General features: G+C 41.1%; 1 protein-coding gene across 4 annotated transcripts in view; it reads right to left on the bottom strand.

Annotated features, from left to right (window-relative positions):
- Positions 1–22426, bottom strand: part of LOC124226091 (tomoregulin-1) — a 121170-nt gene that overhangs the window by 58825 nt on the left and 39919 nt on the right. Inside the window, exon 1 of one of the 4 annotated variants that reach the window (XM_046638927.1) lies at positions 22014–22390. The exons of the other annotated variants lie outside the window; for them this stretch is intronic. Coding sequence (XP_046494883.1) covers positions 22014–22203 — 190 coding nt within the window. The 5' untranslated portion in view covers positions 22204–22390. Of the gene's footprint in view, positions 1–22013; positions 22391–22426 lie in introns of those variants that run through there. 4 annotated transcript variants of the gene reach the window in all.

Raw genomic sequence — 22426 nt, 5'->3', positions numbered from 1 at the left:
ATATCTGGTGACATCTGTCCTGCTGACTTTCATTGCCTCTCTCTGTCCCATTTGTTCTTACTGCTCTGCAACAGTGTTTTGGGTCTCCTTCCTCTAACTGACCCTCTGAGGACCTGGCAGTCAAGTACCTAAATACTCAAGGAGTTGACGGTCAATAGTACTCATTTGAGTAACCACTCTGACCCAAGCACTGCAGGAGTGCAGGCAAATGTCTGTGTAACTATGCGATACCAAAAAACATGTTGTTGTTTTCCTTACGTGGATCTCAGGTGCACAGAATTGGATTACTCTAAAGTTCAAGCATACATGTACAATTGTTTTTAAAAGACATGAGCAGAAACTTAAAACAACAGGAAACTAATACAACTGTTCTGACGTTCTCACTGTTTCACAAACCATTTCAGGGGCAGACAACCAACTTTTAAATCCTTTCACGCTGGCCACAGAGCCTTTATGTTCTTGGTTGTCCTCATCTCCCAATTTCTGCTCCTTTTTCCCTTTCCCCCTTAGCCACTTGCAAAGCTCCTGCGGCTCAATGCCAAATGTGGGGTTTGCTTTTTTTTCTATCAACCTACATTCCTACTGGAGACCTGCACAAGGTCTGGTTCCAATTACTGTCTAATATACATTTTGAAACCCAGGGAAGAAAACTAAATATTAATAAAGAACCACTCTGGAAAAGAGAATAAGAATATATAATATCTTTGCTCAACTAGAGGCTGAACCAATTTTAGGGGCCACAGAAATAACAAGAATTGTACCATTTCAGAAATAAAATTTAATACATTTCTTTTTTCTTTTCTTTCTCACCTTAAAGCTCACACTGGGCTCCAATACAATCAGACATATAAAATAAGAATAAGTAAAGTTTTTACTTTGTCTGTGGGTCAAGATCACGCTCTGAGCTATGACTTGCTACCTTGGCTTGAGATTCTTTGCATTGTCATATGTTTTACCTATTGGATTTCAAAAGTACAGTAGGATTCAATCGAGAACCTACACCATCCCTGCCACTTAAGGTTCACATATGTCTGGAGACCTAGAGTTGTTCAGGGATCTGCAGGAGAGACTACAGGACACTTGGGGAGAGTCATCATCCTTACTAAAGTGAGGCGGCAAAGCTTGGCCCAACAAACAAAGCCTTGGACAGAAGTGATCCTAAGCACAAGGTAGCATCTATCACTCGGATCGCTCCCCCAACCCAGCCCCAAAAGGTCATCATGCCAGAGACAGAGGCTACAACGAGACTAAAGAGTAGTTTGCGCTAAAACCTCTGAAGCAACAAGATATAATAACAAGCGAGAAAAGGGGCTGGGACGCCTCAACAGCCCCAGCCCAGCAACAGCACACCTGGCAGGACAGCACGGCCAAGGAGATCATAGCAGGAGGCACGGAGGTACATCCCTGATATCCGGGGGAGCTGCAGGGACAGCAAACATCACAGGAAGAAAAAGACGAGTCACGTGGCAGTGGCCAGAATACATTAGTGAGCCCACAGAATACATTAGTGAAACACCCTTTGGTGACTCCAAGAATGAACTTGGGGGGAGGCATTCTCAGGGAGCTAGAGGTCCTACATTAATAGGTAAGGGTAAAAGTCATGAAATGCTGATTATACCGGTTATTGGTCGAGTTTTATTTTATGCCTATCTTGCTATCAAATCCATGCTATTTTCATGTGTGTGAATGTGTTAAATGTGATTATTTAGGTGATTTAATTAAGTGTCTACGATGTACCTAAGTCTACGCTAAGAATTTGGGGCACACAGAAAAATACATAACAGGGAGCTTATGATCTTGGTAACATATGGAACAACTAGTGATGAATTCAATGTAGTCTATAATTAAGGGGAAAATTGTGTTGTACAGGCTATGATGCTCTAGTAGTTTCAAGAAGTAGGAGATAAAAATGGACTTGAATGCAGTGTGCAGTGTCAAAGATGCAAGACTTGCACTGACTTTGAAAAACTGACTTTTTTCCTGATTATAAAACTAATAGGCATATTATACAGAATTCAGAAAAGATTTAAAAATAAAGAATGTCTGAACTGCCCACAACATGTGAGTCATAGCAAAAGAGAGAGAAGAGAATGTTCTTACCTAGGAAAACAATCTAAGTGAAAGCAGAGACACAGGTAATTTAATAATACACATAAATATTAATATCAGTGGTTCCCAAACCATGCTCCTGAGGAAAACTGGTGTCCTAGACTATAATGTACCTTCACTAAAATCAAATTAAGAATTTCATTTTCTTATTTGCAAGGGAAAAATGTCAATGGAAAGAATTTTCTCATTTTAAGAGTTTTTGTCAGTTATATTTCTTAAATTTTCAGTATCTGATATCACTTCCTTGCTAGCTATCAAAAAACTAGTGTTCAACAGTAAGTAAAGAAAATTAATAGAAAAATTCCAACAGTGTTTCATGAGAACAAAAGATCACAAATGTCACAAGCTCATGAATGCACATTTCAAATTGCTTTGTTATAGTGGCAGTCACTGCTAATTGCCTACATTGGACCCATTCTCCCCTCTTAGTAAGGGAACCCCAATTTAGCTCAGGGACACAAGGTATTCAGCTAAATAATGTGTATTTCCCAGACTCCCTCACTCTGTGCCAGTTCACATATAAGCACCGTCCCTTCCTCCTTCATTCTTCCATTCTTTCTCCTGCCTGCAGAGTAAACCCCTTCCCTAAGGTTGTAGCAGTTACCTTGCATGCAGGAAGATGAAAGCTACAAGCTAAGGTGGTAGAGCAGAAAGACAGGAGCAAGAGTGCCGAAAGAGAGAATTATAGTCACCACCCCTACCCTGGATATCATCCCTCCACACTTACTGTCATAAGAAATAAACAAACACAAATAAATAAAGCTCTTATCATTCAAGCCACTGTTGGTCAGGTCATTGATATGTGTAGTTAAACACAATCCTGATATAATGATTGCATGTAAATTTAATGCATAAATATTTCTAAGCAAGTCAAGTAATTTTGTGCTACACCACAGTCAACATGATAAAACTAATTTATCAAGAGCATCATGACTTTATTTTTTAAAGATTTGCAACAGATGACAATCTTCTTTTTTTTTTTTTCTTCTCTTCGCCAAAGCCCCCTAGTACATAGTTGTGTATTCTAGCTGTGGCATGTGGGACACCACCTCAGCATGCCTTGAAGAGCAGTGCAATGTCTACACCCAGGATCCGAACAAGCAAAACCCCAGGCTGCCGAAGTGGAGGGGGTGAACTTAACCACTCAGCCACAGGGTTGGTCCCCATCGTGACTTCTTGATGCTCTGACTCCTCACCACCTGAGCTCAAACTCAGTGCAGAAGGAATTCTATTTGGGGATCATCTTCTGAATGTTATTTTTTTCCAAGTATTCCGTACAGTACCAAACATCAAGAAGGTACCCTACTACCTGTCAACGTTAACGATTACACACCTGCCTTCCTGAGCCCAAAATGGAAATTTAGCAAAATGGATGAGCCATTACCAAGGCCCTCAAAAATCAATGATCCAAACAGAATGATTTCACACAAAGCAGCACTCAGAAGAACGGCTCAAAAGAAAAATATTTTTGCTCTGGTTTCAAATCTATCCATCACACAATGCTCCAAACATAAAACTTGTCTCAATTTTCATTAACATTTCAAAGCTGGGAAACAATACACAGTAGGGGAAGAAATCCTACTTACTATGAACCTGAGCTGCCAAAATCCTCAACTTTTGGCAGCACTAACTAGGTTCAGGCTACAGTTCAAAACGAGACCCACGAGCCCTCCAGAATGACACGACTTTTCTACCACCCTTCCATTAAACAGAAGGTAGTTCTGGAGATCTTAGGAGTCAGCTAACACCTACAGAGAACCAAAAGTGAAAACTTTGCAAGATGTTATGAAAAAACTCAGGGCTTCTCAACCTTGGCACTACTGACATTTCGGGTTAGATAATTCTTTGCTGTGGGGGGCTATCCCATGCATTGGAGGATATTTAGCAACAACTCTGGCCTCTACCCGCTACATGCCAGTAGGACCACCCCAGTTTTAACAACCAAATACATCTTCAGTCATTATCAAATGTCCCCTGGAGAGAAAATCACCCCCAGTTGAGAAGCACTATAAAGATGAAACCAAAGGCTTTATGCTTAGTTCTCTAACACAGTCACTGTAAAGAAAATGAGTCAAATAAGCAGCAATCTCCAAGATCTCTGCACATTACTATGGCTATTTTTCAATTCAGTAGAGGGACCTAAATATATCGCCTCCAAGTTCATGTCAAGTCCTGGCTCAGAGTGGGTAGCCCTCCTTAGGTGATGCCTTAACCTCCAGGAAGCCCGGCTTCCTTCCCCTTTTCTTCAAGGTCAATATGACCTCTATTCTAAAGATCCCATAGCTTTTTTCTTAGTCTTCCAACTCTTTTCCTGACCTTTCTACACCAGTTGATACTCCCAGCCTCCCCTTCCAACTTAATAATCTTGATTATCCCCTCAACTCTCTGGCATCTCACTCATTCCTTTTTCCTTCTCCTACTGCCCATCCATGTCCACAACAGTCACAGAACTGATCTCCAACTTAATCAACTCTCCAGATTAACCCAAGTGTGCTGTTCTCTCTAAAACATGCCAACCAACGCCCACGGCACAATGAATCCTCAGGGCTGGTCGGTCATTCTCTAGGGCACCCGTGAGCACTCCAGCTCCACCCAGGAGAGCTGCTCTTCTGCTTCAAGAGTCAGTCGATAAGTTATACAGCCTGTGTACGCCACCTGTATTTTTATTGTAATTATGTGTTTCTATGAAAATAGAATATTAAAACAAAATTGAATGTTATGGAAAGACTTAAGCAAGTTGCTTTTTAAAAAAATCACTGTTGGAGTATGGAGATTCCTCAAAAAATGAAAAACAGAACTACCATATGATCCAGCTATCCCACTACTGGGTATCCATCCAAAGAGCTTAAAGTCAGCAATTCCAAAAGTCCCATGCACCCCAATGTTCATTGCAGCATTATTTACAATAGCCAAGATGTGGAAGCAACCTAAGCGCCCATCAACAGATGACTGGATAAAGATGATGTGGTATATACATACAATGGAATACTACTCAGCCTTAAAAAAGAACAAAATCGTCCCATTTGCAACAACATGGATGGACCTTGAGGGAACTATGTTAAGTGAAATAAGCCAGATAGAGATGGACAATCTCTGTATGACTCCACTTATATGAGGAATTTAAAAATGTAGACAAAGAGAACAGATTAGTGGCTACCAGAGGAAAGCTGGGGTGGAGGGTGGGCACAAAGGGTGAAGTGGTGCACCTACAACACGACTGACAAACAATAATGTACAACTGAAATTTCACAATAGTGTAATCTATCATTAACTCAATAAAATTAAATTAAAAAACAAAATCACTGTTGGGGCCGGCCAGTGACACAGCTGTTAAGTTCACACGTTCCGCTTCAGCGACCCAGGGTTCACTGGTTCGGATCCCGGGTGCAGAACTACACACCACTTTGTCAAGCCATGCTGTCATAGGCATGCCACATATAAAGTAGAGAAACATGGGCATGGATGTTAGCTCAGGGCCAGTATTCCTCAGCAAAAAAAGAGGATTGGCAGCAGGGCTAATCTTCCTCAAAAAAAATTAAAAATTTTAAAAATTTTAAAAAATAAAAATCACTGTTGCATTAGGTGTAGGCAAGATAAAAACCTAGAATTCTGGAGCCACAAGACTAAAAGTTCCTTTTTAAAGAGATTAAAATTGGAACTTGCAATCAATGCATAATAAATGTGTTTATTCAAGAAAGGGGAAACTCCAACTATTCTGAAAGAAAAATTCTGGGCCGTCTTTCAAAATATTGTTTCATAAATACATATTTATCTGTTTTTAAGTTAAAATGCTGCATACATTTATGAATCATTTTGTGACTCCCCACTTTAAATAATTTTCTTGATTAACCAACTAACTACCAGAATCTTAAGGCACCAAAACAAGAAGGCTCCCAGTATACATAAGAACGTTCTGTCCTCGGCCATCCCATTCCGTCACCTTGTCTTGTGTCTTCTCTCTCAGCATTCTCATCCACTCCCACCACTTCAGTCTTCAAACCTGGCTTTCCCCAACCTTGGTAAAGCCATCTCACCTGCTTTCCCAATACTATTTCCAGTCTTCCGAGCATTGCTGGGGAAAGTCCTATGAATTAATGCTTTCTACGTACTTATCAACATGTGGAAATCCCCACAGGACATGTTCAAACTTTTTACCTTGTTCTTAAGAAGAAAATTTCAATGGGTTTATACTCATTGTCTAGATGTTAACAGTACTTGGGAAAATCTTCCCTTTTTTAGAAAAGCACACCAATCTGATCTGACAGGACCCATGCTGGATGGTTTCACTCCCAAAACAAGCCCAGCTTGTTCCTGATCTTGGTTATGTCCATAATCACTACTCTGAACACAATGGCAATACTTAAAATGTTTAAACATTTAAAATATCCCACACCAGGAAATGGTGTAGTACAGCCAGAGAACATCACACAGCTATTTTAAAGGTTGTCGGTATGTGGCAATATGAAAATACGCTGATGAACATCAAGTGAAAAAGCAGAAGACAAAACCATATACACACACTATGATTATGTATAAAAAATACACAGTACGGGGGCCAGTCCAGTGGCACAGTGGTTAAGTTCGCATGTTCTGCTCCGGCAGTCCGAGGTTCGCCAGTTCAGATCCGGGGTGTGGACCCATGCACCGCTTATCAAGCCATGCTGTGGGTAGTGTCCCACACTTAAAATAGAGGAAGATGGGCACGGACATTAGCTCAGGACCAATCTTCCTCAGCAAAAAGAGGAGGATTCGCAGCAGATGTTAGCTCAGGGCTAATCTTCCTCAAAAAAAAAAAAAAAAAAAAACACTATAGGAAAATCCAGCCAGGAAAAAACAAAAATGGAAACAGGGACTGTGTTTATACCAACAGAACAACGGATGATTTTTTCCTCTTTTGAAGCTTCTATACTGGTTATATCTAATGGGGAAAAAAACTCAATGTGATTTCAAACAACCCCATTTATAGTTTGCTCTATCACGAACAAAGCATTAGCATCGATAAGGGCCAGGTTCACATGCTAGTTCACCTTTTAGAATAATAACACTCTCTCCAGATATTGTAATGACTAGGTAAGACATGTACTAGGAAGCAAGAGTGCCTAGAACAAGGAGGCATACAACCAAGATTCACTTCCCCTTTTTCCCCAGACCAATCTGAAGGACACCTTCCATGACACAAATCACTGAAAATACATTGCAGGGTAAAATCAAATAATAGAGTTAATAAATGATGACTTCAGTCCCAGCAAATGAGATGAATTAGAAATTAAATTCTCTTCAACTTGTTTACTAAATTAGCCATATTACATTAATTCTCTTCAACTACAAAGATACGAGGGGGAAAATAAATTGTACTTAATACTTCATGATACAAAACCAAAAGCAGTTTACATTAACATTAACAAGCATTAACAGAAGAGATGACTAAAACTTCTCTAAGCTATATTTAATGACCGAAATTTCACATATGCCACGCAATTATCTGACTCCAATGTTTTTCATCTACATACCACTGCCAAACGACCCTTTGGGAAACACCACTTTGAGCACGTCAATCCTGCACCCCAAGCCCCACAATCATCCCGCACTGCCTACTTCAGTCCTAAATGCCCGTGTCAGGAGCATCAGGCAAGATGACGGGGAGGATAAACCCCAGCAGGATCAGAAAGAAAAGACGAGCTAGCTCCCCAGCATTACACGTATCCAGGGTCCTTCTAGTCCAGTCCTAACCAAAGATCTCAAATGGCAATACTCTCTCCCTGACTATTTTTGACTAGCTTGGCAAACCTGTGTTTCCCTCTCGCAGATCCATAAACTGAATCTGTTCTATGGCAGCTATTAAAAAGAATGATGAAGAATCTCCACATTTCCTGACATGATACATTCGGTTTTTTAAAATGCAGATTTTAAAAACGTATATAACACAACCTATTTTTTAATGCCTATAAAAAAATATGGAAAGTGTCTACACCAAAATATGAACCACAGCTATTTCTTAGTGGAATTTGAACTTTCTTCTTTATTCTGTAATTTTCTGAATTGTTTGAGTTTTACAAGGAACCTGTATTACTTTTAAAATCAGATAAAACAATTACATGCTACAACATGTAAGAATCTTGAAAATATTACGTCAAGCGAAAGAAGCCAGACACAAAAGGCTACATATTGTTATGACTCCATTTATATGAAATGTCCAGAAGTAGTAAATCCATAAAGACACAAAGTCTCTATGTGGCTGCCAGAGGATGGGGGCAGAGGCATATCGGGACTGACTGTTAATAGGTATGGAAATTCTTTTTGGGTGACGAAAATGTTCTGCAATGAGATAGTAGACAGTGGTGATGGCTGCACAACGTACTGAATAAATTAAAAACAACTGAGTTGTATACTTTAAAATGGCCAATTTGTTATGTGAATTATATCTCAATAAAAGTAATTTTAAAAATCAGGTAAAACAATCATACTAAGTTTTGGGGGGGAAAAACGAACAAAAGAATGAACAGACATTATAATTTGGTGTTTAAGAGGCAGACCCTAGAAGCAGACCACTTAGATCAGTAGCCTGGCTCTGTCAACTCATCAGCTTATGTGACCTTAGTAATTCGCCACTCTGTGCCTCCATTCCCTCATCTGTAAAATGGGGACAATAACAGGACCTATCTCATAATGTTGACGAAGGATTAAATAAAGATATAGAAGGCACTCAGAGCAGTGCACGACACATCAGAAGTGCTAGATTAAGTGTTAGCTATTATTGTTATTATTAAGAGCAGCACTGGTGAAGGTGTGGAAAAACGAACACTCAAACCAACTGTGAGAGTATAAGTTGGCAGAACCTCTCACAAAATAATGTGGCAGTGTATGTTGAAATTTTAATTGCCTTTATCCTTTAACCCAACAATTCTATTTCTAGGAAATTATGATGGGATAGAATTTTAAAACTACAAAAATAAATGTATAAGATTGTTAACATCAGCATTTTTGATAACAGCAAAGTGGAAAACAACCTAAGTGTCCATCTGTTGGGAATTAATTAAATTATTGATGAAATAGTACACAGCCATCAAAGTGTGTGGGAGAAATGTATATCTTGATATGGAAAGACCAAGATCCATTGTGAAGCGAAAAAGAGAAGGTTATAAAACTATATAGAGTTATAACCCAGTTTATATTTTATAACATATACATGTTTACATCTGTATTTTAAGATTTTCCAAGTATATTCAGCACATTTCCTCCATCAAAATTTTTAAAATATCAACAAATAAATCTAAACACAAGCATATCACCCTCCGGTTCTATTTCTAACCACTACTCCTCAGTGTCTGCAACGCTAAGTGGAATAGCAGGTAGCCAGAATCCAGGGAAGTCATCCACAAAGACAAAAATCTACAAAACCTGCAAGCTGGCACTGGAGAATCTGATATTAACTATTTTAAAAGAGAATTTAGGGGGCCAGCCCAGTGGTGCAGCAGTTAAGTTCTCGTGTTCTACTTTGGCAGCCTGGGATTCGCCAGTTTGGATCCCAGGTGCAGACATGGCACCACTTGGCAAGCCATGCTGTGGAAGGCGTCCCACTTATAAAGTGGAGAAAGATGGGCACAGATGTTAGCTCAGAGCCAGGCTTCCTCAGCAAAAAGAGGATTGACAGCAGATGTTAGCTCAGGGCTAATCTTCCTCAAAAAAAATAAATAAAAATTTTAAAAAATAAAAGAGAATTTAAAAAGGACTTTACAAGAGTGATGTCAGCATCATGGCGGAGTAAACTTTTCCAGTAATCTTCCCCCTCCAACATATAATGAAAAACCATCCATACTCCAACAGTGGACACCCAAACACGACACATCTAACATATCAATAACATCTGAGGGACCCATGCAGCCATACCACAGAGGGTAGAGAGGCTGGAGCCTCCCTCGGAGGTGGAACAGGGTTAAGAGAAAACTTCACTCCCTCCCCTAAAGACTGTGATTCAGGACCACGGAAGGCCTCCAAGAGGGAAGGAACGGGGGGAGGGGACGTTTGTTCACAGGAACATCAAGGACTCACAAGGGCCCTTGCAGCCTACAGGGAAGCTCTCTACCAGGGGGAAAGTTTTCGCAGCGGGTGACCTCATCAACACCCCAGGAGAGCAGACGGCCAGAGCAGAGTGAGGAAACCCCGAGAGCAGCAGGAAAAAGCGCCCCTCCCCCCACCTGCCCAGTGCGATCCAATAGTGGTGATCTCCACGGAAGGTAGAGGGCTCAGAACACCTGGCTCTTGACCCCCACTCAGTGGTGACAGGAGGTAACTGCAACTAAATACCAGGATGGGTAAAAACAGAGCCACCCCCTCTAGCAATATCACACATTATATCAAATCTCCAGATCAGAGAGAAAAGAAGAACCCAGAATTCAGTCCTCGAGGACACAGAAATATGCAATCTAAATGACAATGAATCTAAAATAGCGATCATCAAAAAATTCAACAAGCTAAAAGAGGATGTAGAGAAACAATTCAACAAGTTCAGGAGCTACTTCACAAAAGAGATTGAAACTATAAAGAAGAATCAATCAGAAATATTAGACATGAAAGACACAATGGAAGAAATAAAACAAAATCCGGAGTCCCTGAACACTCGAGTGGACATTATACAGGAGCATGTCAGCATAATTGAAGACAGACATGTCGAAATACTCCAGATGGAGGAGGAGAGAAAATTAAGACTAAAAAGGACTTTACAGGGGCCAGCCTCATAGCCCAGTGGTTGGGTTCATGCACTCTGCTTCGGTGGCCCAGGGTTTTTCCAGATCTGATTGTGGGCACGGACCTAGCATCTCTTGTCAAGCCATGCTGAGGTGGTGTTCCACATCCCACAACTAGAAGGACCCACAACTAAAATATACAACTATGTACTGAGGGGGTTTGGAGATAAGAAGGAAAAATAAAAAAATAAAAATAAATTTTTAAAAAAGGACTATACGAAACACCGGTGCATTAGAAAGAGGTCTGACTTAAAGTTCTAATTATTTGATTAAGTAACTACATGATCTTGGCCAAGCACTAAACCTCTCTGAGAAATCCCAGTCCCCTGGCATAAAAATGGGTATAATAATCCTTCATAGGATTAAATGGGATCTTTACCAAAGAGCAATGGATAAAAGATACTTCCTCTCTCTGACTGAAATAACCAAAACCAAAACTTTAAAAAGACACAACCACAACTTTAAACCAAAGCAAACTGTTGTAAAATAGTGAAGAATTTTAAAAAAACAAAAACACTAGGTCTAATTAAATGGTAATTTCAAAGCACTTATGGTCTGAACTTGAAGAAGGAAACAATAATAATAAACACAATTACAGGGGGCCAGCCCAGTGGCACAGGGGTTAAGTGCTCACGTTCCGCTTCTCAGCGGCCCAGGGTTTGCCGGTTCAGATCCCGGGTGCAGACATGGCACCACTTGACAACCTATGCTGTGGTAGGCATCCCATAAAAAGTAGAGGAAGATGGGCACGGATGTTAGCTCAGGGCCAGTCTTCCTCAGCAAAAAGAGGAGGATTGCCAGTAGTTAGCTCAGGGCTAAGCTTCCTCAAAAAAAATAAATAAATAAAAGTAAAAAATAAATTAAAAATTTAAAAAAACACAATTACACCACCTAAAAATATCTCAAACCACTTTAAGAGAAAAAGCTGTGAAAAATGAACACAGGACACTAAACAAAGATTGAGCTGCTTTGTGAACAATACAGAATCTAAATATACCAATTAGGCTATAAACAACAGAAGTGACAAGGAAATATCAGTTTAGATTCACTTGCAAAACAATATTAGACGAAAGCTGACAAGGCAAAACAAACTGCATTTAAAAATCCCAAAAGGAGATCTGATCTGTGAACAATAGTGGCTCCAGGTTAAACAGAAAATGCCAAAGCAAACACTAATATCAAGAAGAAAGTTCAAAATTTTTCTGGTATAAAATGAAATAATTTCAGCATAAACATTAAGATATTACAGAGGAGAATGGAAATAGTCAAATTTCTTCTTTACATTTTTGCATATTCCTCAAATTTCTTACATCCAAAAAATACTGCTTTTATAACAAAGAAAAAAGGTGGAGTTTTTTCTCTTTTTTTAACCATGGAAAAGAAAGACTCAGAATATTTGCACAAAAATGAGAGAAATGGAGCCATGGCTGAAAACATAATATCTGCCAAAGTTTCTGAAGGCAGAAGAATATGTTAAGAACTTCAGAACCTGAACTGACTTTTCAAAAAATGATGAAACAACTGAGCCATGAAAAATATGACACTTGCAAAAAAGAAATATATTCAAACAGTAACAAAGGATTAACAGTAAATCATCTAATAAACTAAAAGCAAATACTGAAAGAATTTTAAGATTTAAGCATAGAATTTCAAAGTACATGAGAAGAGAAGTATGCCAACTCCTAAATGCCTCATTTCTCCCATGAGAGAAGCTAATAATGGAATAGCAGGAACAATGAAAATAGTTCCGTTAAAACAGTGTTTCTAACAATGAAAAAAAGGAGGGAGAAGAAGGGGGTAAATGGGTTGACATTATCTTCCAGTCTAGCCTAAAAGAAACTGAGAATTTAAATTCCATTAAAGAAACCACATATACAAGGAAAATGAGGGATAAAAAATATGAACTTAAGATGCTTGGTTATAATAAAAAAAGACAATAATAAGTGTTGGCCAGGACGTGGAGAAATTGGAACCTTTATACATTGCTGGTGAAAATGTAAAACGGGACAGTCACTTTGGAAAACAGTTTGGCAGTTCCTCAAAATGTTAAATACAGAGTTACCATGTGACCCAGCAATTCTACTCCTAGGTATAAACCCAAGAGAATTGAAAACATATGTCCACGCAAAAACTTGTACACGAATGTCCACAGAAGCATTATTATCATAACCAAAAAGTAGAAACATCCCAAATGTCCATCAGCTGATGAATAAACAAAATGTGATATTCATGCACTAGAATATTACTGAACTATTAAAAGGAATGGAATCCTGACACACACTACAACATGGTGAACCTTGAAAACATTATGCTAAGTGACAGAAGCCAGACACAAAAGGCTAGATTCCATTTATACGAAATGTCCAGAATAGGCCAATATACAACAAAAGACAGTGGACTAGTAGTTGCCTAGGGCTGGGAGAGCGGGGTCTGGAGAGTGACTGCTAAAGAAGATCAAGTTTCTTTTTGGGAGGAGGAAAATCTACTAAAATTGTGGTGATGATTGCACAACCTTGTGGTTATACTAAAAAAAAAATGGACTGTGTTTATGATGTGGATTAAGGCTGCCCCAGCTAGAGAAGCCCAAGGTGACCTGGCCTACATGCCAAACTATATGACCCAGTGGACTTTTTTTATGGTATGAATTAGGGCTGCCCCAGGGAGAGAAGCCCGGGGCATCCTCACCTGCATGCCGATCTATATGGCCAGATTCGTATCTAAAGTTATATGACCGCACAATAACCAGACCCCATCTGCACTGAAATCATTTAATGACTTTTTACATCATCTTTTTCTTTTTCTTTTTTTTTCCAGTAAAAATAAGTCACGTACCCATGCCTTATAAAATTAGCCCTAACCCTCAACTCAGGGCAGCAGCAGGAGCTCTGACTGCCCGTGGGTCCTGTCCCCACGCACCAGCTCTGCCTGCCCATGGGTCCTGTCCCCATGCCAGCGGGAGCAGCAGCAGCAGCTCTGCCTGCCCATGGGCTCTGTCCCCATGCCAGCGGGGGCAGCAGAAGCGGCGGCAGCAGAAGCTCTGACTGCCCATGGGTCCTGTCCCCATGCTATTCCACACTATTCTCTAAATAAAAGAGCACTACTGCCAGATCTTGAGAGTCTAAGAAATCTTTCTTTCGACTCCTCGGCTCACCGATCCCGCATCACTGTATACTTTAAAAAATGATGTTGATGATGGAAGGTAGCACAATTACTTCATCTAATGTAAATGAGTGAACGCCAATGAAAGCAGAATGGTCTCTATCTGTATGAGGAAACATGTCCCAACACTTAAAAACTAAAAGACAAACACAAATCTAGAAAAGGATGGGAATCACTATGACTTCAGGAGATAAGTTAAATCTACCCTACACAAAAATAAAACTGCAACAAAAAGTGAAACAAAATTCAAAGTCTTGTGTCCCAAAGAGAATAACAAAAATATAAGAAAAACTGTGGAAAATACACCTCTATCGCTGTAATTAGATGCTTCAATATTTCATCGACAGGAGATGACAAAACAAAGAATTAAAAGTAGAGAACTGATATAAAGCATAAATAAATCATTCCCCTTGGTAGGGGCCAACTTGACAGAGTCAGGTTCAGAAAAAAAAGATATAAATAAATAGATAGAGAAAAAGACTATGATAAGACAAAAGTGGTAAAATCTTAACAACTGGGAAATCTGGGTAGACTACTGCAACTTTTCTCTAAGTTTGAAGTTAATGCAAAATTTAAAAAATTTTTAAGTAAAATTATCAGTTATATAATAGGGGACTGAGAAGCCAAGGAAATACCACTTTCTTTTCTGGGTTACAAGGATCTTTCACAAAATTTGTTCTCAGACTAGGACGCAGACACACCTAGTTTTAATGCAAAAAGCCAGAAATTCTATGACAAATTCTTAGATCATAATGCAAAACCACAAACTATCTGTATCATATCTAAATTCATAGGTTTTATAACAATAAGAGGAATTTTATCAAAAATGCCTATAGAGGTTAGGAAAAAGAAAAAAATGATCTGTTTCTACCTAAAGAATTTAGAAAGAGAAAAAAACAAAGTTGAAAAGGGAGAAGTACTAAAACTAAGATATAAAATTAATACAGTAAAGGAAAAATGATAGATAAAAAACATCCTTAGCGAGCGGGTAAAGGCAAATGGTATAATCAGAGACAGCAGGGCAGCCTTCAAATGTAAAGAGGTAGGCGGTGGATTCAAGGAAAGAGCCGAGAACGAAAAGAACAGAATACAACAGAAACTGCAAGGACTACAGGCAAGAGGGTGATTAAGCGGGAAGGGTGCGACATTGTAGAAGTAAGGATACACGTCCAACGTGGTGATTTTAACAGGAATGAGGGAAGAAATACACACCAGTTTGACTCGGCTCCCAACAGGCTCTCCAACCCAAATTAAGAGCATCACAATTTACCCGCCTCCTACAGCAGGAGACCCAGAACCAAGGAAGAAAAAGATGAATGAAGGCCAGCTGGGTGGGGACTGGCACAGCGAAGAGCTCATGTCCCACTGGACAGCTCTGGCTGATTCGTGACTTGTAGAAAGGAGAGCCCAATGTTGCCAATACCTGCCCGTTTAGGAGCGAAGACCAAAGTCCAGATTTTAAGTGAAACTTCCGGATTTTTAATGGTTAATAACCAATGCAATTTTTTAAAACACTGTGCAGACCAAACAAGTCCTCTCAGTTCTCCCCATTTCCACTGTTATCTCTCACCATGCTCCCCATCTCTTCCCTTCTCCCTTTCATCTTCACCAATTCCAGACTTTGCTTTTTAAAACCACAATGTCACTCAAATCCTTTGAAAGTTTCCTTTGTCTTCACAGCAAGTGCCAAGCCTTCAGTTCAGCCTTCAAGGCCTTCCACTAATGTGGCAGCAATGTGACTCATCTCCTGCTTTAATCCCCAAATCCCAAAATATTCCCATCTTTGTGCCTTTTCTAACGCCATTCCCTCAGCTTAGAACACCCTTCCCAACTCTCCTCAGTTTCTATATCAACTTAGTCAATAATTCATTCTACAAATAAATTTGTAAAGTGTGCCTAATTTTGTACCAGGTATCTTTCTAGGCACAGTCGATACAGCAGCAAACAAAACGGACAAAAATCTCTGCCCCATGGAGCTACAAAGAGGAAACAGATAATAAGCAACTGGTACAGCAGGTCACACAGGAAAAGGTGCTTTGGAGCAAGAAAAAAAGCATAAAGTTAGATTAGGGTGGGAAGGGGCAGAGGGGATGGAAGGTGGAAAAGGCTGCAATTTTAAGGCATCATTTTGAAAGTGATGTTAAAGACCTAAAGGAGTGAGAGGATAAATAACTGGGACAAGAAGGTTTCAGGCAAAAGGAACAGCAACAGCAAAGGCCTCAGGCAGAACCGTGCCTGATGTTTCCAGCTGACATTCTCCTCTGCTGCAAAGCTCAGCTGAGCGCAGCTTACTCAGGGGAACCGTCTCTGATTCCTACAAAGCAGAATTATTCATTCCCTCCTATCTTCCTTACGGCACCTACTACAGCGGAAACTCTTTTTCAGATATACAAGAGTGACCGCTGATCAATTAATCCAAAAAGACAGGTAAAGCAGGAAATCACTTAAAAATGATACACGCATATTTTAAACATTTTTAACTTCAAATATATAAATGTACATTCATTTCCCCATGTGGCACCAAGACCTTTTCTTTGAATACAGATCTGCCAAATGCAGTTCCCCACTTTCCTAGATAAAACACCATAATCCATTACCTACAACGTCCATTTTCCTTTTCTTTAAAGTAGAATGAGAACTTAATACTTGCAAAGTTTTCTAGGAGCAGAATCCTCCAGAGAATTACAAGGTCTCCCCAATCTGTTTCAGTTGTCTTGACCATAACCTAACTCATCAACAGACAATTCCTTCAGCCTCTTGACTTTATCAAGTCTTTCTAGAGCATTTCATAAAAACTTTTTGCATTCACATTTCATCAATTTGAATAATATTTACTATTTTATACTCACAAGTACCACAGGTACAAATAATTTTGAGAACAAACAGAATTGACTCTTTCTTGGTAAGCAGAGAAATCAAATGATACTCATGCTAACTAGAGCTACCTTATCAGTTTGAGCATCTGTGTGCTGTGGGAATTGGTTAGTATGGTTGACTAAGGGAATATTTAATCCAGAATGTTAAAATCAAGTCCAGCAAAGGATCTGAATAGACATTTCTCCAAACAAGCTATATAAATAGCTGATAAGTACATGAAAATGTGCTCAACATCATTAGTCATTAGGGAAATGCAAATCAAAACCACACTGATACGAAACTTCACATCCACTAGGACAACTATAATCAAAAAGACAATACCAAATGTTGGAAAGGATGTGGAGAAATTGGAATCCTCATACATCACTGGTTAAAATGTAAAATGGTGCAGCTGCTTTGGAAAACAGTTTGGCAGTTCCTTAAAATGTTAAACATAGTTACCATGTGACCCAGCAATTCTACTCCTGGATATGAACCCAAAAGAATTGAAAACATATGTCCACACAAAAACTTGCACGTGAATGTTCAAAGAGCATTACTCATAATATCCAAAAAGCAGAATCACCCAAATGTCCATCAAGTAATGAATGGATAAACAAAATGTGGTATATATACCCACACATATATTTTATATATCTCCATACAGTGGAGTATTACTCAACCATAAAAAAGAATGAAGTTCTGACACACACTTCAACATGGAAGAATCTAGAAAATATTATGTTAAGTTAAAGAAGCTAATCACAAAAGGCCACATATTGTATGGTTCCATTTACATGCAAAGACCAAAAGAGGCAAATCGATAGAGACAGAAAGTAGATTAGTAGTGGCCAGGGGTTGGGGGGAGAGAAGAACATGTAGTGACTGTTAATAGGTACAGGGTTTCTTTCTGGAGTGATGAAAATGTTCTGGAATTAGACAGCAGTGGTGATTGTACAACTCTGTCACTATACTAAAAACCACTTAAGTGTATACCTTAAAAAAATTCCAGTGCTATCAGTTCAATAAATGCTTATCAATGGGGGGGACTCAGATGCATTAACTAGATATTTCCTTACACAGATTTATAAAAAGCTAACTAACCACCTCTGTTAGAACAGAAGGTCCCTGAAGGCAGGGATGGCCGCTCATATATTTCCCTTAACATCTAGTATATTAGATTACACTAAGCCAGTATTCAATCAAGGTTCACTAAATAAATTAATATCCACATATTACATACCAGGGATCTAGAAGTGTACTGATCAAGATACCACAAATTAAGAAAAACTCACTTTATATTCCCCAAAATCCTGAATTGCCACTAACAAGTCACTTCTCTTAATCGGAAGTTCATATCACCCATTTATACCATCCTTACCACCATATCACAATCCAGAGGACCCTAACTTCCGTGACATTTTTAAAACCTAGTTCAAATTCTCCACCTTATGTCTATCACCAAATGCCACCTTCTCTCAGTGGTTTTCTACCTCTTTAGCCACATTCCCTAAGATAGAAATGTCTCACATACTTAGCCTCATTTGTGCTTCTCAAACATCCAAGAGTCAAAGAGAACTATCATCATTATCTTCATGTGACAAATGAGAAAAAATGTCATGTCTAAGGACACCTGGTCTCTTGGGTTCAAAGTTCCTCTTTCTTCACATGAATCATGTATTTCCAAACTTTTTTCTCTTTTGATAAACAGGGAACCTTCTGATGTTAGATTTTTTAAGAATAAGTAGAAATGAAAATATATAAAAATCAAAGCAGTAAGTATAAAGTCTGGATGAGAGCTGAGGCAAGAGGACAACAAAAAAGGCTTGTTTAGAACAAGAAGGGAGAAACAAAGGACCCACTGCTTAGGGAAGATGTCATATCAAGGGATGACAATGACAAATGCAGCCCCATTCAGCTTCTTCTTGGCTTTGGTAATCTCCATCAGGAGCATGATCTTCAAACTGGGAAGGGCAGAACTCTGACAAAAAGGGAGCTCACATCTAGTGTAAGTGGCATGTAGAGTGGACAGCAACAGAATACAGAGCAAGTTCAAAAGAATTTGCTTTCTGATCCAAACAAATCACACTCCATGATACTGGAAAAACTTTTAGATCTGACTGCTGATTATCTAAGCTATCTTGACAAGGTGCCAGGGACCAGAAATGAAAGAATGCATTCTCAATTTTCAAAAGAGGAGAAGTGCAAATCCAGAAAACCATCTATGGGTAAACTTGCCACACATGCCCTGAAAAATTCTAGAATGAGAAAATAAATTTTTGAAGACAATAAAAAGAAAAAGCCACCGTGGCCTCCTTATTAAGGCAAGCTATACAGCATTTGCTTTTTGATAGGATTACTAGAACAGAAAAAGGGAGGATGATACAGACATATACATAACTGATTCTAACAAGATGATCTGATAGAATCTTTAAATGATAGGCTGGCAAACAAAATGGGAAAATGTTGAACAGCAGAAGCTCAAAAATCTGTTAAACTCTACTAGGAGGATGCATAGCTGGTTGAATATCTGGTTGATTAACGTATCGACATCAACCAATTTGGAAGGAAGTCTCCAGTAAAATCAGAGTTCCAACCTTTTCCACGACATAGACAACTTTTATGAATTTAATAAAGCCACAAACCTGCTCTCAACATGTGCAACGGCCATAAAGCTGTGAGTGACCTAGCACATACAGCCTGGCAGAATCAGACCCCAGTAAGGTCAGAGTAGGCTGAAACGATGGTCCAAAACCCAAAATGAAAATTAACAAGGAGTCAAGGCCAGCATTTAGATTTATAAACTCAAATATATGAAGGAGTAAACTTCAGTTTATGTAGGAAACACCTAGGTTAAAAAAAAGCTACTAAAAAATCTACACAAAATCTCAAGATGCCTTAATAGATGAATATGTCCAGACTGGATTACTATAGTTCTCTAATTAATCAACTTAAAAAAATATTTTTTTCCCTATGAATCATTCCCAGATCTTCATCCTAGAAAGTCAGAACAAGAACCTACAAATATCATTTAGTTAAAATTCTAGCTTTAGATCCAGTTATTAAAGTGTATCTTAGCAACATAAAACATTTTATTTGAAGAGCTTAATTTATTGACATTTATGTCAATATATCAATATATCCTTGAAAGAGGCCTCAGATATTTTTAAACCCAAGTCTCTCTTTTAATAAAGAGGAAACTAAGAAAAATTCAGTAACCTGCTCCAAATAACACAGCTGCTTAGCAAGGGCCATGATCCCCAAATCAGCCCCTTTCTGCACACCAGGTGGGTTTCCAGTTCTCTTCGTCCTTTCTTAAAATTTGCACTACGTACTAAAGAATTAGAAAACACACACAACATCTATCAACACACTATATTTTGCTAAGGACAAACCAGCTTAGCAAGAACAAATAACCACAACACATCAGTCTGTAAAATATTTTGACATAGTGTGATCACTTACAAGTCTGATCACAGATATTTGTTACAAAAAGGCACTCTAATACAAAAATGGTTTTTATTCCTAACCATTAGTGTGTGATTACTTATTAAAGCATTATCCCATATCCCACTTAACATTAGAAAAAATAAAGTAAAAGTTATTACATAGATGGAAAAGCTTTTAATGGACATGCTATTGTTTACTGTGCTCAAAATCCCTCCCTCATCATAAAATATACTATGAAAATTATTAAAAGATTTTAGACCTCTAATCGAAACGGCAGGCCAAAGGTTTTCTTCATTTAGGGTACCATTTGTGCTGAAGCCCTCTTGTTCCCTCCTCACTCCCCCAGAAACAATGCCCAAAGGTACAAAGGTTGTCTGCCAGGCAGGCCAACGGACCCCCTTTGGCCTGATGTCCATCCTCCCTTCCCCTCCCCCTCTCCCTACCACCCCATGCCTCTTCTCCTACCCTCTGGGTTTAAAGAAGACAGGTGGAGAATTGATAAAAGGGCAAGTTGGCAAGGCTGTAGCTTATGATCACTAGCATTATAGGCTAGGCCAGCTCCAGGAGAACCCATCCACCCCTAAATGAGACCTGGATGCCCTTCTTGCCCCAGGGCTCCTCTGGGACCCCTTTTGAAAGGAAGAGGGAACTCTACTGCCCAGATACTCTCATCCACTAGAGCCCCAGCAAGCTCTTTGTTTCCAACAGCTGTGGGGGGGCAAGCGGCCTTGGAGACAGGGGAGAGGAGGGGGAGAGGTCACTCTCTTGCTCCGTTGCTGCCAATCTTCACGCTCTCCCGCAAAACACACAAACACACGCACAGGATCGTTCCCTCGGAACCGGTTTCCTCTCTCCACACCTCAAGAACCCAGGGTCACACTCTGCTACACAGAGGCACTCCTTGAGACCCAATTACCTCTTTCTATCACCCAAGCCCTAGACAGGATGACTCCCTAGCTCCCACCCTCTGAATCAACACCAACGGGGTTCACTCCAGGATCCCCCTCCTCCTTCCTGCTCAATGCATATACCCCTGGGCACATCCCTGAGCCCCAGGCACCACACACAAAAACACAGGGTCACTTCCTGGGCCCCAGGACTTTTCCCTGCTCGTATCCACAGACCTGGGGTCACTCCAAGCCCCCAGCGCCCACCTCTGGACCCAAAGGACATATATAGATAGATAGACACACACACACAGAGTTACTCTACATCGCCAATCCGCGTCCTCCGGGCCACCTTCTCCCTTTACCCACAAGACCCCTCCGAGACCCCGGCGCCCTAAGGAAGAACCTCCCCAGCACATGGTCATTCCCCTGGCTCTCAGCCTCGCCCCGCAGCCCCTCACCGTCACACTCACTCACACACACACACACAGAGAAAACCCCTGCGTGGGGCCGCCCTCCCTCCCCTGATCCTTCACAACACAAACACGCGCTCCCGCGTGCACACCCACGGCCACCCCGGGAGCCCCGGCCGGCCGCCCCCGCCTCGCCGGTCCCGGCCTGCCCGCCGCCCAGCACGCGGGGCGGCTCTCGCCCGGCACTCGACACACACAGCCACTCCCCATCCCCAACGCCGGCCCCCGGCCCGCTCGCGCCCTGGTCACCCGGGCCCTCTCCCAGCGCGGCCGCGGGGACCCGGAGGGCGGCGGGGGAGGGAGGGGCCGCAGGGGCGGGCCCCCGCCGGGCTCACCTGAGCAGTTGATGCTCTTGCCTTTGCCGCCGGGACAGTCGCCGCCGCCGCCGCCCCCGGGGGGCTGGTTGGACGCGCGGCTCCCGGGCAGGGAGAAGGCGAAGAGCAGAAGCACCGACGTGTAGCAGCAGAAGGCGAGCGGGGGCGCGGCCGGCAGCCGGAGCGGCACCTCAGCGGCCGCGGCGCCCATGGCTGGCGCGCCTGGACGGCGGGAAGCGCAGGGAGCCGCAGGCCCGGGGCATCCAGCCGCGCGCCGGGAGCCCGCCGCGGCTCGGCGCCTCCTAGCAGCCCCTCCGCATGCCCGTGCCCCCGCAGCGCCCGCCAGGCCCGGCCGCCGCGCTCGGGACGGAGGCTGAGGGTCCGGCGCGTGCGAGGGGCGCGGGCGCGCGGGGGGCGCGGGAGGGGCGGGCCCG

The sequence above is a fragment of the Equus quagga genome, chromosome 1, assembly GCF_021613505.1.
Source record: "Equus quagga isolate Etosha38 chromosome 1, UCLA_HA_Equagga_1.0, whole genome shotgun sequence".
NCBI lineage: Eukaryota > Metazoa > Chordata > Mammalia > Perissodactyla > Equidae > Equus > Equus quagga.
The sequence above is the reverse complement of the archived record's forward strand: the minus strand, read 5'-3'. Positions and strand labels throughout refer to the sequence as shown.